This window comes from Chelonoidis abingdonii, chromosome 8 (genome assembly GCF_003597395.2).
Source record: "Chelonoidis abingdonii isolate Lonesome George chromosome 8, CheloAbing_2.0, whole genome shotgun sequence".
In the NCBI taxonomy this organism is placed as follows: Eukaryota; Metazoa; Chordata; order Testudines; family Testudinidae; genus Chelonoidis; species Chelonoidis abingdonii.
In genome coordinates this window covers 46243160-46260552 of record NC_133776.1, presented here as the reverse complement: position 1 = coordinate 46260552, position 17393 = coordinate 46243160, and the positions used below count along the sequence as shown (strand labels likewise).

Here is a 17393-nt window from a genome sequence, read left to right as displayed (position 1 = left end):
CCAACGAGAGGAGTAGCGCTAAATTCGATATTAACATATCGGATTACGGTTAGTGTGGACGGAAATCGATATTATTGGCCTCTGGGCGGTATCCCACAGTGCACCACTGACCGCTCTGGACAGCAATCTAACTCGGATGCAGCGGCATGTAAACAGAAAAAGACCCACGAACGTGTGTAATTACCATTTCCTGTTATAGCTCCCTAGCCGTGAGCTCGATCAACACGGTGCCGAGCGAGGGCCCTTGAGTCAGGCAGTCTTCGAATCATCGCCAAAGTAGCATCGTTTGTTCTAGCAAGACCGCTGGGTGAACCAGTTGAGTCTCTGAATTTGTGATATTAGATGAGCTGTAGCCAGGCTCGATCTCTATTACACATACACTCCGTTTGTCCCTTTTCGCATCTACTACAGTCCAGACACGAATCCAAAGCGTTTGAAAAAAAATCTCAGATACACAGCGCTGCGTGACAACGTAACGGAAGCCAAACTTCAAATGACGCTCATGATGGGCTATCCATCACCCGTACTAGGACTCCACTAATCCCACAGCCACAGCAGTCTCTGAAAATAGTATTGCATTCTTCTGAGCTCCCAATTCTGGAGTTCAAACACAGTGTCTGCTGGTAGAATAGCTCCTCAGTCTTCCCCCCACCACACTGAAAGAAAAGGAAAAGAAATCACTTTTCTGACTAATTCCATGTCACCTATGTGTACTAATGCTGCGGTAACCATTGTGCCCAGTAAGAGCGTAATCCGTCCTCTCCCTCCCCCGTCCCTTGACCGTGTTGCAATAGATAGTACGCCGTCTCTAGAATTACTACATTGACATCAGTCCAACATTCTGTACTCCCTTAGATAGGACAGAACGGCTAATAACAGCTTCATCAAGCAACTGGCTTCACCCCCTCCCTTTCCTGTTAAGAAAAGATTCTGTACTGCCTGACTTCATAAGCACAGTTGCTGTCCTCTCCCCACACCGTTGAATTCCTCCTACTATCACTGCCGGAGGGTGCCCTCCCCTCATATTTAGCACAACACTTCTATGTTTCTATTCCTCATTCTTTATTACTCCTACACAAATGGGCACTGCCACGATCCCAGAAGTTGGGGAGAGAGAAACAACGGATTGTTTGAGGCATCCCCTAGAATACTGACACGGGCAGCTTGCCTATACACTCGTTCTCTAATACCCTTCCAGCCTCCTTCTATTCTGCCAGGACTACCATTTTTAGAAAACCATACAGAGACACCTGTCTAACCCTCGCAGTCCCATGATCAATCCCATTAATTGTGTCCCGTTTGCGTTGGCCCCGCAGATTTCATCGGGCACTCAGAGATAGCAGGGACATTACAGAGGGAGAAAACCTCATGCTCATTGCCAGTTGTTCTCACTCGCCCAAGACGTTACGACAACCGGAATTCTCATCCTAGAATGACCTGTAACTCATCTTGCGAGCCGAATGCAAAAGCAACTGAATGCGCGTGTAACCTGGTACGCCTCTCTGTCCGCGCATCCAGTTACACATATGCGTGCCGGAAAAAAAAACAATGCTCCAGGTTCTCTATGCGCTCCAGGCAATCCAGGGGGTAAAACGCTGCGAAAGATGTCACTGTGTTTTCCCGGAGAAGATAGTATACACATTACCCAACACCCCGGACAGAATGATTTAACCCAAATTCCAAGGGGGGAGAGATGCCGAACTATGATTACTACGGCAAGAAGCTAATCCACGATCTATGCAACAATTCAAATCAAGTTACCGGGACCATGGACGCACAACGCCGAATTACTGTGCCTAGTGTGGCCGCATGAAATCGAATTTATAATATCAGTTTTATAAAACCGGTTTTAGCTAATTCGATGATATCCCGTAGTGTAGACGTGGCCTCATGGACACAGGGGTTAGTGCACGTTTGTCCTTTACATGGACTCCGAGCACAGCCCCTGCAGTGTCAGGCCTCAGGCCTTTACCTCTCTAGCATGGAATTATGCAGTTCTCCCACTCTCAGCCCCAGGCCCTGGGATACAGTACCCTGTGTATCAGTTATGCTTGTCTGGCAGGTCCAATGGGATCAGACACCATGGTTCTTCCCTTTGGGAGCCTTTCTTTGACTAGTGGTATACAGTGACCAGGACAGCCTTCTCAAAACCAGTGTATTGTTTATTTTAACAGTAGGACAAAGCATTAGAGAGAGAGAGTGTTCAGAGTCCACATGTGTCTATCTTACTTACCTCACAGCTTTCCATCCCCTGATGGTAGCTTGGGCAGGCCTAACTTCTTCAGACACCCCCACAGAGCCTGCGTATCAGTGCGATCCCCCAAAACAACTCCCCAGCAGCTGTCTCTTCTCTTGATAGTGAGTCCCTTTTAATCCAGCCACAGTTCCTTTGAGCTTGTCAGCTCCCAGGCTTTGGTCGTACTTATCAAAACCAGTTTGGTACAATGAGCAGGAGGTAAAGACACTCCTCAAAATAGGGGTAGTCAACTGGCGAACCGCAGGCCAAATCTGGACCGACAGATGCTTTTGAATGGACTGCAAAATCTTTTTATTTCCTTGCTCTTACTTTTATTATTATTGTGGTGTGAAAAATATTTCTGTAGAGTCTGGACCTTGACAATATCTTGACTAAGAAATTTGGATCTTGACAAAAAATAATTGACTATGCCTGCCTCGGAGACTGGCTCTGCCATTGTTCCTGTGACAGTCCTCAAGCCTTTGTGGCATGGGGGGGGTGTATCTTGAGCAGTTCTTCTTCCCATCCTGCTTGTTTTTCCTTACTGCCTGCTGTTCAGCTAACTCAACATACTTGTACAGTAAACATCCCAATTAACAAGTCAGCATACAGTATTCATAATCTACCGCAGAACATCTCTCCATGGCCATCCCACAATTTAACCACCACTGCTCATCTTAGTCACGTAAATGCTTGCACTATGACTCCTGTCTTCACTCATCAGTAAGGCTGCATGTCTGTCACAGAGGTCACAGATTCCGTGACTTCTGCATCGGCCACTGCAGCTGGCTCTGGAGCTGCTTGAGCAGATCAGGCAGCCCTAGGGCCAGCCGCTGCTGGGGCAGTTTGGGTATAGGAGGGGGCTCAGGGCTGAGGTAGGGGGTTGGGGTACGGGTTGGCATCTACCTCGGGGAGGAAAGGGCTCCCTGGAAAATGGTCAGCATGTCCCTGCAGTTCCTAGGAGGAGGGGTCAGGGGGCTCTGCACACTGTCCCACCCAAAGACACCACCCCGGCAGTTCCCATTGGCTGCAGTTCCCATTGGCCAGGAACTGAAGCCAATGTGAGCTGCAGAGCCAGAGCTCGTGACTGGGACAGGGCATGGAGCCCCCCAGCCTTCCCTCTTCCTAGGAGCTGCTGGACATGCAGAGCTGTATAGGGAGACTGCTAGCCCTGCCAACCCTCCCCCCTAGCACTGATGGGGTTCTTGGGCCACCAACTCCAGCACCCGCGCTGCCCCTGCCAGAGTACCCGCAGCCCCCCTGCCCAAGGTTTAGTTAGGAGTATATAGTACAAGTCATGGATAGGTCATGGACCGTGAATTTTTGTTTACTGCTTGTGACCTGTCCATGACTTTTACTGAAAATACTGCGACTAAAACGTAGCCTTATTCATCAGTAACGATCATGGAGCTAATAAAAGAGCAAGATTGTACTGTTCTGTTCCTCACTCTGAAGCAGGTCACAGTTGAGCCAGCTTTGGCAGCTACAACTTGATGTTTTGTAAAATTTGTGCTCATGGAGAGAAACGTGTTGTCCTTTGAGCTGGAAAATAGGGTTTTTCTTACCACAATCTTATGATGGGGCTTTTTTGTGTCAGTTCCACATGTAGTTATGAATTGAGTTCAGTTTGGACATCTAATTGCTTTCAGAAAATGCGTATATTCTCCAGTTAACAAAATGACAAAGTTTGTGATGCTTCTGAGAGTTTATTGAACGTGTCAGGCTTTTAAGAGGTAGAAGGGCAGTGGGATTAAAGAATGGAATGAAGATACGGATTTTACCAAAGAGAGAGGCAGCTGTGAAACCGTGCGTGACTTCCAGTCTCTCCAGACAAAAATCAAAGCTGTAGTGAACTGTGAGCAATGTTGAGTAGGGCTGGAAAGCATCTGATGAGTAGAAAAGGAAAGGTCAAAAATTTATGCAACCTTTTCAGTTACTAATTACTGGCTCTGAGGGAGAATAATACATGTAGGAAGGGGACTGGATAGTTCAGAGGAATGGTAATGAGAGGGTGCAAAAATGACTGTCCTTCGGCAGGGCTGTGGCTGGGTTCTCATGCAGAGAAAATAGAGAGATGCGCATTTACACCAATTGAGAATCTGCCCCTTTGTTTACCGTTATTTAATTAGATCATTACATTCAGCAACATGATTAGTATTCAGAGCTATGTGTCATTTCCATTTCTCAAAGCGGTGAGGGGAGTATCCGCTAGTTTATCAGACTTTTCTAGAAAAGAACTGCTGGAAGACTTCTAGTAAATCCACATTAGTCTGGTAATATTTAAAGTGCAGCCTCTTTAAGTGGCATGATTAGCAGGAACTGGTGAGTGAAAACACTTTATGTTGTAAACTTGCACTTGATGTCATTAAAGAGAAAAATCTTGGGTAATATTTGTTCTTTCTTCAGCCTTGTGTTCTTAAGCGTTGAGTACCAACGTGTGCCCTCTAATTACCTGAATTTCTCACTAGACCTTGGGCATGTGTCCATTTTTAAGTGCTCTTCTCATCCTGTCTTAAGTAAGACTGAATGCTTCTCTTTTAGAATGCCCATCTTCTTACACCAGTGGTGAAGAACTCTGCCAAAAGCTGGAGGAGCTGCAGCAGTTTCTGAAACAAGAACCAGAGAACGAGGAGGAAGTGGATATCCTCAGCTTTACTGAGCCACTGAAAATAAACATTAAAAAGGAACAGGAAGAGAAACAAGAGGAGATGAAATTCTACTTGGCCTCCCTGCCTGCATCAGAATTTGTGAGGGACGTGGCACAGAAGGTAGTGAAACATGATTCACAAAGCTAATGAACTGCTATTGAGCTAGTAATTATCTTGTATTTATAATAGTGTATTTTGTCCAGATGGATCCTGTGGTGCTTAGTTGATGAAGAGCAAGCAATGTATTTCTTCATTGTAGCAGACTGAGGAGAAAGGGGAGATCCTCTGTGTAGCAGCGGGGCAGAAGAGAGCTTTTCTCCTTCCAGTCCCATCTGCCAGAGGAGGAAGAGGGTAAAACTTTTCCTTCTTGCCAGTATCTGAGCAGAACTCCATATGCGTACCACGTGCAAGCCACGGCCAGCACAAAAGGCAGGATGTTAGGGGCTGAAACAAAACTATTTAATACAGATTCAGTCTTCACAACCGAGGGATCAGAACATGAAACTAGTCAAGTAAACATAGGTACAAATTTAACAAATGGCAGGGGGGCTTTTGCTCCCCAGAGTGCCCCTAAATCAAAATTGATTTAACTTTTTCTGTGTTTTAGGTATGTCCCCACAACCATGTGTATGATCGGGTTTCACTTGCACTGGATATTTTTTCAAATCTAAGCCCTGAAATTATATTGTACTAAAACTTTACAGTGCTTGTTTTTTCATTGTAACTGGTTATTCCTGAAGCATTGTTCACTGTCACGTCATCCATAACAAAACATTATCTGTTATTGGTTATTTTATTTGATGTAGTAATCTGTCAGATTAAAAATTCTCTCTCCCTCTCTCCTATTTTATAGATAGGGATTTCTTTTCAGCCTGTTGAGCTGCACAAGAACATTTATGCATCAGTAATAGAAGATATGGTTTTAAAGGTAAGCTATTATCCAACAGCGGTTACATTTCTGTAATTGTATTAGACCCAGTAATACAGAATAACGGTCAGTTCAGAGGACTTGCACAGAATCAAGCGTTGCATGTGTTTAAAACCTCCTAAGTATGGTCTGGTGGGCTGGAGACAGTACTATAATCTAGAAACACCTAAACTCTAATCCTCTTTTCTGATACTGAATCACTCTGTAACATTGAACATGTCACTTTGAATTTCCCAGTCTGTTTAAAAAAAAAAAAGAGAGAGAGAGATGCCTACCCTATAGAGATGTTGAAGATTAATTAGTGTGTGAAAAGAGCTAAATATTTTCCCCCCCAAGTATTGCTGTCCCCTTTTTGGCTGCAGTGTTAGGCCATCTGAATGTTAGGCTGCTGGATACCTGAAATTAGTGGTAGTTCTTCATACAAGAGTGTGATACCAGTATCTGTCATTTGCAACTTCGGATAAAGCAAAGAATATACTATTGATCACCAATGCCCTTTAACAACTTGAAACTGGGGAGTCCTAGTGGTATTATATTTAGGACTCATACAAATCACTTTTAGCAGGGCTTTGCTGGTCTTAGGACAACAGAACCTTTTTCAGGTTGTTGGTAGAGTTTATAGTCTATTGGCTGATCCGTTTTATAAAACCTAACTGATTCTGGAGTATAAAAAAAATAAAAAACAAACTTTTGACTGAGCTGCTGCTTATTTATGAAATTGAAGTCAGATAAAAATAAAATCCATTGCTTAGTCTTTTCACATGTCATCCACTAACACTGCCTTTGTCTTAGGCCACTGAACAACTTGTTAATGATATCCTAAGGGAAGCACTGGCTGTTGGGTACCAGACCGCTCCTCACAACAGGTACAGTGACCAACCTCCCTTTTATCATTTGTTGTTTACACAAGTTTTACCTGCTTTAAGAAATTATTAAAAAGTCACAAGGTTCAAACTGTGTGAGCAATGAACCCTCGGTGTATAGAATCACTGAAGTGTAGGACTGGAAGGGATCTTGAGAAGTCAAGTCTAGCCCCCTGTGCTGAGGCAGGACCAGGTGAGCCTCGACCACCATCCCTGGCAGGTGTTTGTCCAACCTGTTCTTAATGATTTCCAATTATGGGAATTCCACAACCTCCCTTGGAAGCCTATTCCAGAGCTTAACCACCCTTACAGTTAGGAAGTTGTTCCTAATAACTAACTTAAATTTCCTTGTTGCAGATTAAGCCCATTACTTCTTGTCCTACCTTCAGTGGGCATGGAGAACATTTGATCACTATCCTCTGTGCAACAGCCCTTAACATATATTAAAGCTACCAGGTCCCTCCTTAGTCGTCCTTTTGCAAGACTAAACATGACCAGTTTTTGTTGTTGTGGTTTTTTTAATTTTCTCAGAGGTCAGATCTTCTAAACCTTTTATCATTTTTGTTGCTCTCCTCTAGACTCTTTTTCCAATTAGTCCACATCTTTCCTGAAGTGTGGTGCCCAGAATTGGACATATTCCAGCTGAGGCCTCACCAGTGCTAAATAGGGCAGGACAGTTACCGTCCATGTCTTGTATATTACGCTCCTGTTAACATACCCCAGAATGATATTTGCTTTATTTGCCACTGTATTGCTCTGTTGACTCGTATTCAATTTGTGATCTACTGTAACTTTGAGATCCTTTTCAGCAGTACTGGTGTCTCACCAGTTACTCCCCATGTCGTAGTTGTGCATTTGGTATTTTCCATCCTAGCTGTAGTACTTTGTACTTGCCTTTATTGAATTTCAGAGCAATTCTCCAATTTGTCCAGGTGGTTTTGAATTCTAATCCCATCCTCCAAAGTTCTTGCAACCCCTCCCAGCTTGGTGTCACCCACAAATTACATAAGCGTATTCTCCACTCCATTATCCAATCATTAATGAAAATATTAAATAGTGCCAGACCCCTGAGGATACGCCACTAGATACGCCATCCCAATTTGACAGTGAATCATTGATAACTAGTTGCTGAGTACTGCTTCCAACCAGTCGTGCACCCGCTTTACAGTCATTTCATCTTGACCACGTTTCCCCAGATTGCTTATGAGATTGTCATGTCAGACTGTGACAAAGGCATTACTAAAATCAAGATACATTACATCTACCACTTCCCCCATCCACTAGGCCAGTAATCCTGTCAAAGAAGAAAAATAGGTTGGTTTGGTATGACTTGCTCTGATAAATTCATGCTGGCTATTCCTTAAAACCCTGTTATATTACAAATTGTTTAATAATTTGTCCCAGTATTTTCCCATGTATTGAAGGTAGGCTGACTGGTCTAAAATTCCCCAGATCATCTTAGTACCTAACTTTAAAAAAGGGTGCAATATTTGCCCTTCTCCAGTCCTTTGGGACCTCACCCATCCTCCGTGAGTTCTCAGAGATCATTCCAGCTCTTCCGAGATTGCTTCAGCTCGTTCCTTAAATACCCTGGATGAATTTCTTCAGGCCCTGCCAACTTGACTACATCTAACTTATCTAAATATTCTTTAACCTTTATTCTTTCCCTGTTTTGGCTTGTGTTCCTTCTCCTGTGTTGTTAATATTAATTATGTTGAGTAACAAGTCACCATTAACCTTTTTAGGCATTAAATACCTCATCCTTCTTGATGTCATCAATTATTAGCTCTCCTTCCCCGCTACGTAGAAGACCTATGCTTTCCTTTGTTTTATAGCATGCACACTTTTGGTCTTTGCAGGATGTCTATTACCTTTGTTAATAAAATAAAATTATAAATAGTTTATTACTAGAAGAATTACTGAAAAAAATCTTCACTCCGTTGCTGGCTTGTGTAAGGGGTCCCACTTCCATTGAAGGCTGTCTTCCTTTAAAGATGACCAGTACATATGATAATGTAAAGTTATTAGTCGCCTGAAAACTAACTTTAAAGTGATCAACTTAGACTGTAAGTGGTGGCCCGGTATTTTCACCAGAAGCACTTCAGTTTTACAATGGTTTGCATTCCATTCTCATGGTTCCTGGGCTGGCAGGGGTGTGAGTTTTCTGTAGAAGCAGCAAATTCATCCTCAGTCAGTCGGGGAGGGAGAATGAGCAAAGTGCTGCTTTTGAGCCAAGTGAAGGGGCAGCAGTGACTGATTCTTGTCTTCTCTAGTTTCCGTTTGGAAGGATTGCTGCAACGCAAGGACTTACAGATGAAAATTAAGTGGGAGGTGGCTGTCTTCAGGTTTTTGGGATGGATGCGGAGTATTCTCCACCCTGATCAAAACGAGTTGACCTACAAATGCTCTGCCAGTAGCCTGACAAAATCCCAGTAGCCTACTTAGTAGCATGGGAATCAAGTAGTTCTTACAGTAACTCCTGATCCAAACACTATTGTCCTTCTTTTTAGGGACTTCTTCACCTGTCTTCATGGTGTTCTAGCAGAACTTGAAATTGAAAAACAAGACCTTAGTGTTTAATATGTGCAAGCAAATGGCTTAATTAAAATATTGCCTATTCCACAAAACTGATACTTCAGAACTTCCCTTTAGTTTTCATATACTTATGCCCAAGGAGTATTCCTCCAAATTTTCTAATAGCATCCATTTTGTGCTAGGGCATTTTAATACCTTGTCTCTGTAACTGTAACACTATATTATCATTTTTTGGCTTATCCCCCCATTAGTCAATTTATTGGCCTGGCACTTCAGAGAGAGTTGGCTTTTTGCATACTGTAATAGTTTCTTTGATTTGTTCTCTGCAGGATTCCAAGAGAGATCACAGTGATGAATATTCACCAAGCCATCTGCAATATTCCCTTTCTTGATTTCCTCTCAAACAAACATATGAGGATATTAAATGAGGAACAGTGAAATAACCTGAAGATGCTGTAGTAACAATGGATTGAAGAGTGAAATATTTAATGACAATTCCACTGTCTCTGTAGGACGCTATTATATACATTTTATAATGTTGGGCTACTAGATCATTACCTCCAATTAAAGATGCACCTTAATGCAACAAAATGATGCTCTGTTCCAAATCAAGTTGTTAGATTGCAGTGTTGTTTACTCAGTAAGTGATGAGCGAACTTTGTCAGTTTGCGTTCAGTTGCTAGCTGAAAAAGACTTGGCAGGAAAATAGGCCTCCTCCAGCTGATGACTGGATAGCTTGCTGAGGTGATGTATTTTTAAGATGGAAATCCACAGCTCTCTTTGAGGCAGTCCACAGACCAGCACAGATTTTGCTGTGAGCTGGGGGGGCCATTGGAGACCATTTTTCCAAAGTATCGCGAATACATGCAAAGCAATAGGTAGCTTTGGAAGTTGGTTTGTTTGGAGGCTGATGCTTGTGGTGAGCGACTTGTGCAGATATAGTTGAATGCCATGAACGTGGCTCCAGTTACACAGCAGGACCAACCATGCAGCTAACTGTATGGTAATAAATATTTCCTTCCTTTAGGAGAGACTGAGTGAGCACCTCAGACTCCCGGTGATGGTAGGTTGGGGGCATTGCCAAGGTGAATGAATAACATCAAATTTAAAGGACTAACTGAGCATGTGACCTATGTGAGGGGGAAAGTAAAGTGATTTGGATGCGTGGCTCATTTCACGGAGGATTGTGTCATGATTTCTGGGCGTTAATTGGCAAGATCCTTTGCTTCTCTAGCAAGTATTGACCTTGGCTGCTGGAAAATTTCCGATTACTGAGCTGGAGAGCAAGCCACTAGCTTTGTAATACTTGTTTAAATCTTTGGAGAACATTAGTCCATGATCAGCACAGATTGTGAGGAACTGACTGCAACAAAGCTTTGATTTAAACTCTGTATAGTAGAAAGGTACCCAGCAGGATTGGGGAAAACACAGGTACTTTGGACATGGCAGCATTTGATACCATGGCTGTGGGTAGAACCTTTACTTCTGGTCCCACCACTCACCTGCTTTAGGTATTGCTATGTTCTCCTCCTTGTGAATGCCACATCTGAAGGGCACACTGCAGCCTTGCAAATGTTTGTTGACATAAGAAGGTCTAACCGGCAATATAAAAATCTTCCTGGTATGTATTTGGCAATATTGTAAACATGCTGTCAATGTTCAAGGGCCCAAAATTTGACTATTACTTAACCAGGCTTTCAAAGTCCTTCTCTTTTTGAGGCAGTACCACATAATAGGTTGAATGAGGGCCTGGGAGCCGGGGACTCCTGAGTTCTGGTCCCATCTGGGTCACTCATTTGCTGCTTGGCCTGGAGGAAGTTGCATCACTGCTCAGTGCCCCAGTTTCCCCATATACAAAGTTGGGAATAAGGGCACCTATCTCACAGAGGAGGTGTTCTGAGGCCTAATTAATATTTGTGCTGCAATTTCAAAATGTAAAGCATTTTAGAAGTGCTAAATAAGCTTCTTTTGTTGGGGAATAGGGTGTATTTCAAAACTAATACTTGAGTGCTTTCTTCACTAGAAAATTAATAAACTTGATACCAGGAGCTCTGCAGTTAAACACAACTATGTGCATGCTCTACGGAGAATGATTCAGCTGAAAAAAGATGGTTTCAGGCTTTCAAGGAGCAGTTACAAACCAGAATAAAATTAAATTAGTTTTTAAACTGTAGACCCTTGACACTGTCCTCCTCAGGCCAGAATCGGCCATTGGTGCCCACCGCAAAGAGGACCTTCGTCTGCAGATAGCCCCATTGAAATCAACAGGACTGGAGTACAGTACTACTCAGTTTGCCCTTAACATTGAAAATGGGATTGATGAGAGGGAATTTGAGTCAGGCTCTGAGATGAAGTGCTTTGATGGCATTGTCATGGATGTTTTAAACACTCGGGCTCAGCTGTGGAATTCCTACTTGTGCTGGTGAGCACCTAGAAAGGGCAGTTGCATGAGAGAGCACTCGCTGGCTTGAGGAACAGCTGCACAATCTGGCCCTTGCTCTACAATAGTCTGAAGGACTCTTGCTGTGGGGACTCTTGCTAGAGCACGGTGGCTGGGCCAGTGCTGAGAGTGGAGAGGAATTGGTTTAATTTAGGAATATCAGGCCCTATCTTAGCTTCCCTGTTGGGGCCTGGCAGCCTCTTATCCTTTGTTTGATTTGCAGGCTGTAGGGAAGTCAAGCCTCCTACACCTTTTAGATACACTTGTACACAATTTGTAAGTTAGGCTCTGTAGTCCCATCCCAGGCTGCATAAAACCTTCTTCCCTATGTGGCAGTTAGTTGCCCTTTGGGGCAGCCAGTGCACTGGTATTCTGGAGCGCCACATGCACTTCCATCCCTTAGTACTAAATGATTCATTGGTTGCCTGGTTTTCAAAAGTGCTGAGCACCCAGCAGCTCCTAGAAATGTAGGATCCCATCTTTGGGCACCTGCCATTCAAAATCTTGCCCCAACTGCTTGAGCCGCATGATTTTCAGCATTTGAGTTCTAAAAAGTCCCCTAAACCAAGGCATCTATTCTGTAGTAGTTTGAGGAGCTACAATGATTGAGTCTCTTGATTCATTTCTAAGCAAGCCAGGTTAATATAGTTACCCCTAGGAGAATAGTCCAACGTGAAATTTGCTAAGAACAAGCTATCCATTCAAACCAAAAGCGGTTACCAATAATATTTGTTTAGTCATCCAAATGTAGGACATTTTTGCAAGAAGGTTTTTGAATTCCCAAGAGTGGTGGGAGAGACATTTCTTCATGAGAAAATAATCTGTTCCATCATAATTGAAGAGAAGAAAGTTATGTCACACAACAAGGGGGAGGCTGTAAAAATTGGTAAACCAAGTGAAAGAAATTGGAATATTTCAGAATATTCCTCTATATGCTCTGTGGCTTTTTAAAAAGTCTTAATGTCAGTCAAAGATTTCCTTACAAACATTGTCCATGTTTGAAATATTGAGTGTTAAATCCTCCACATTCTGTATTATAATGTAAAATTGTGTAATATGCATAAGTTTACAATAAATTCCTTTATTAGTTGTGATGACATTGTTTCTTTTTGCACACCTGTTTTATGTGACATGAAGTGCAATGGAGTATGCTGCAAAATGACAGTTTTTCTAAACTGTATTTGGGTGGCAGGTGAAAGTCAGACAAACCCCTTTGTGCCTGAAGCAAAACAGGAATTTTATCTTTTGTTGGCTCTGCAGAAAACCTGAAAGTGCTTAAACTTGGCCAAAGCAAAAGGTAGTTTTTGCCTTTGAGGTTTTTTTATGGTTTATTATGAAGGTTTCATTCTTTTGAAAGAGGGAGCCAGGAACTGAGCAAAAAAAGTTTAAGCTACCCTTGATGTGCCTATGCAAACAGCAGCAGACTTATTTGCCCTTAGAAAATGAGTGAAAGTTGACTGAGGCCTGGTCTACACTACGCGTTTATACCAAATTTAGCAGAGTTAAACCGATTTAACCCTGCACCTGTCCACACAACGAAATCCCTGTATATCGATATAAAGGTCTTAAACGATTTCTGTATTCCTCCCGACAAGGGAGTAGCGTGAAATCGGTATCTGCCAGATTATGTAGTGTGTCCGCAATTCGACAGTATTGCGGCTACGGGGATCCGCTACACAGTCCAACATTGTGACGCTCTGGACCAGCAATTGAGTTGGATTGCACTGGCCAGGTAGCAGGAACAGCCCACCAACTTTTGAATTTCATTTCCTGTTTGCCCTAGCGTGGAAGCTCGATCAGCACAGGTAACTATCAGTCTGAGAATCAAAAAGAGCTCAGCATGGGACCACATGAGAGGTGCTGGATCTGATCGCTATATGGGAGAGAATTCCGTGCTAAACAGGAACTCCGTTCCCAAAAGACAAATGAAAAACCATTTCGAAAACATTCCAAGGCCGTGAGGAGAGAGCCACAGCAGATCAGTACAGTGCTGTGTGAAAGTTTAAGGAAGCTCAGACAAGCCTACAGAAAACCAAAAGCCCACGAAGATCCGGCCAGGGCTGCAAATTGCCACCTTCTTACGCTGAGCTCTGCAATTCTAGGAGGGTCCGCCACCACTATCCACCCCTATCTGTGAATTCGAGGTGGGTAATCTTACCTGCCTGAGGGATTCTGCGGATGGGAAGAGAGAAAGAGGAACGAGCTGTGAGGACGAGCTTGCAGAGAGCACACAGCACTCCGTTCTCCCCAACAGCCAGGAGCTTTTTCTCAACCTGACAGAAGTACCCTCCCAAGCCACTAGCCCAGTCAATGAAGCCATGGAAGGGACCTCTGGTGAGGTGTACCTTTGTAAATATAAAATATGGTTTAAAAGCAAGCGTTTTTTAATGATTAATTTGCTCTGAGGACTTTGGATGCGTTTGCAGTCAGTAAAGTTACTGGAAAAGTCTGTTAACATGTCTGGGGATGGAGCAGAAATCCTCCAGGGACATCTCCATGAAGCTCTCCTGGAGGTACTGCAAAAGCCTTTGCAGAAGGTTTCTGGGCACGGTAGCCTTATTCCGTCCTCCATGGTAGGACTCTTGACCACGCCTTGCATGTGGCAAGTAATCTGGTATCATTGCATGACAAAGCCTAGCTGCGTATGGTCCCAGTGTTTGCTGGCATTCAAGCAACATCCGTTCTTTATCTCACTATGTTATCCTCAGGAGAGTGATATCGTTCATGGGAGCCTGGTTGAAATATGGGAATTTAATTAAGGGGACAGAGATGGTTGGGCTGTTCACCTGTGGCTTAAAAGAAATCCTTCCCTGCATTTTGCCAAGCAGGGGGAGGAGGCGGGGGGGGCAGGATTGGCGCTGAGCTTTCGCGTTTGGCTAGCTGGGATCTTCCCTGCTACCGGCCACGTGGTGGTGGGGAGGGTTGCTAGCAGCAATCTTCCATGATACCAGCCACACAGTCGGGGGAGGGGTAAAGCAATCATCCCAGAGAATTGGATGGGGGCGATTCTGGTGCTGCATGTTAACAGGAAAGAAGCAGCACTCAATGGTCTTTGCTTGCTATTTGGGAAAGGAGGGCGCTGGATATATGAAGGCTGCAGAAGTCGAAAGACCCTGGCTTACCATGGCTGCATGCAAGCCGAGATCTGATGCCCGGACCTGCATCTGTGATCTCTCAAAGCCACAGGCACTCAATATTAAGATGCAAAATACAACCTTGTAGTGAGAGCACATGTGCTATGTAAGGTGAATAGTGTTGTTTACCGTGAAAGAGTATAACCATTGTTCTGTATAATGTATCTTTTTTTTAATACTCCTCTCCCTTTTTTCCCCTCCCTCCTGCAGCTGCAAATTTTTCAAATCTCCCTCCTCCATCCCGAAGGCTATCTCAGATAAGGCGGCGGGAAAAAAAAGACGCAAGACAAAATGTTATCAGAAATCATGGAAGTGACCCGCAATGAAAGAGCTCATCCGAATGAGTGGAAGGACGTGGTATCAAAGTACAGGAAAGATGCCAGTGACCGTGAGGACAGGAGGGACGAACATGAGGAGAGGAGAGACACTCGAGATGAGAGATGGCTGGATGCAACTCTGGGGCTGCTGCGTGATCAAACAGACATGCTCTGGCATCTGATGGGGCTTCAGGGACGGCAGCAGGATCACAGCGTGCCTCTGCAGCCCCTGTATAACCTCCTTCCCCCCCTCACCATGTTCCTTAGCCGCCTCCACCCACCAGACAACTAAGACCATGTGTGGGGAGGCTCCGTGCACCCGCCCGTTCCACGCCAGTGGACAGCCCAACCAAAAGGTTGTCATTATTGTGAAATTTTTTTAGTGGCCTTTTCCTTCCCTCCTATCCTCCTCCCAAACCCCACCTGGGCTACCTTGTCAGTTCTCGCCCTCTTTTTATAATTACTTAATAAAGAATACATGATTTTTAAATGAGTGATTTTATTTCATTAGGAAGCAAGCCGTAATCAAAGGGTGAGGGTGGTGCTACGGGAATGAGTCAATCGCAGGGGTTCTCAAAGAAAACAAAACACAACAGTCACACCTTATCATGGCCCTTAGTCTGTGATTGAAACGGTTTTCAAAGCTCTGATGCACACTGCTTCCTGGATTGTACTCCTTCAATCAGTCCCTGGTGTCTGGCTCCACATAATCAGCGCCAGGTGATTTCCTCAGCCTCCCACCCGCCATAAAAGGTCTCCCCCTACTCTCAGACGATTGTGGAGCACCACTCTATCTATATCTCTATAACAATGCGATCTAAATTGGCTGAGGTCTGACGAATCACCCAGTAAGTGCGCCAGCACACCCTTAAACAGCCAAATGCACATTCTACCACCAATTCTGCCACTTGCTCAGCTGTAGTTAACATCTCCATGACCACTGATCCAGGCGCCTGGTATGCTTCATGATCCCCCAGGAAACTACAGCATTTCAACCATCCCCAACTGTTCAATTTCTGCCCTAGGGATAAGTAATGCCCTTGCTGCACCGCATTTAAACAGAGTCAGATAGGTTCCTGAAAGGTAGCGCATAACCCTCCGCCCATCCATGTGATGTGGTAAACCATCCTCTTTGGTGATCCACCAGTGCTGGCGCACTGGAAAAAATACCCCTTGCCGGTTAGACTGGGGCCCTGTGCTCCTGGTGCCAAGATAGGATATGTGTTCCATCTTCGACCCCCTCACAGTTGAGGAATCCACTTGACCTGCACATTTCCCAGAGTCACAAACCTTTCTTAGAGCAGATCTAATTTGATTGCTTTGGCTAACTTGCATTCACACAGCCCTCACATTCAAATTTGCCATTCCAAATTGATTCCCCGACCTGGGACGGTAGCTTGTTCTGGTGTTGCCAAGCTTCCAGAGGCTATCGCACTCGCTTCTCAACTGTGAGCTGCCTCTCATCTGTATTTCTGGGCATTTCAGCAGGGGAAATGCAAAGTCACAATCCATGAAAGTCCCTTTATCGCAATGCAAAAGTTTCACAGCCACTGGCGAATTGCTCCACACCCGCAACGCTTGCGGTTCCCCTCCATACTGCTTTGTTTCCGGCCCAAAATCGGCGTTTCATGGCTAGAACCTGACCCATTACCAGTGTAATCTCCAAGCGCAGACCCTCGTCTTTACTAGAATTCATGTGTCCATGTCCTCATCATCTGTTGCTGCGCTGCCGTAGCCACGCCTCCTTGGACTGGTTTTGCACTCCTGCAGCATTGACTGCAGGAGAAATGACGACGGGTACAACTGCCATGATTCTTGTCTGAGGCGAGCAGGTCCATGCTGCAGGGTATATGTCTGCACAGTCACCAGGAAAAAGGAGCTAAAACAGTTGTCTGCTACTTGCTATTGAGATGGGTGAGCTAACCCAGAACCACCCGCCAACCAATGTTTTTTGCTCCATAGCACTGATCTCAACCAGAATTCCCCAAGGGTGGGAGACTGCGATGAACCTATGGGATACTACCAAAAAAGTGCAACGCTTGTAAGATTCGACGCTAACCGTGTACATGGTACCGAATTTATGGTTAACTGCTTAGGTGACACATGCAATCAACTTTATACAATCTGTTTTAAAAAACCGGTTTCTGTAAAATCGGAATAATCCCACAGTCTAGACATATCCTAAGAAGGGAAGAAATCAAACTGGCTTTGAGCAGATTATTTATGAATTTTCTTGACAGGAATGGTAAAAATTGTCAATCATTACGTAGCTCAGAAGATGAGAGCCTTGTA

General features: G+C 44.2%; 1 protein-coding gene and 1 long non-coding RNA gene across 5 annotated transcripts in view; both read left to right on the top strand.

Annotated features, from left to right (window-relative positions):
• Nucleotides 1-12744, top strand: part of YEATS2 (YEATS domain containing 2) — a 71547-nt gene extending 58803 nt beyond the window's left edge. For all 4 annotated transcript variants that reach the window (XM_032764810.2, XM_032764808.2, XM_032764812.2 and 1 more), the window contains 4 exons: nucleotides 4778-5004; nucleotides 5738-5812; nucleotides 6605-6678; nucleotides 9540-12744. In XM_032764810.2, coding sequence (XP_032620701.1) covers nucleotides 4778-5004; nucleotides 5738-5812; nucleotides 6605-6678; nucleotides 9540-9648 — 485 coding nt within the window. In that variant the 3' untranslated portion in view covers nucleotides 9649-12744. The remainder of the gene's footprint in view (nucleotides 1-4777; nucleotides 5005-5737; nucleotides 5813-6604; nucleotides 6679-9539) is intronic.
• Nucleotides 12745-13864: 1120 nt separating this feature from the next.
• LOC142047236 (uncharacterized) lies at nucleotides 13865-15591 on the top strand. Its single transcript, XR_012656431.1, has 2 exons — nucleotides 13865-13984; nucleotides 14995-15591. It is a non-coding gene; the product is annotated as an uncharacterized LOC142047236 (long non-coding RNA).
• The last annotated feature ends 1802 nt before the right edge of the window (nucleotides 15592-17393 follow it).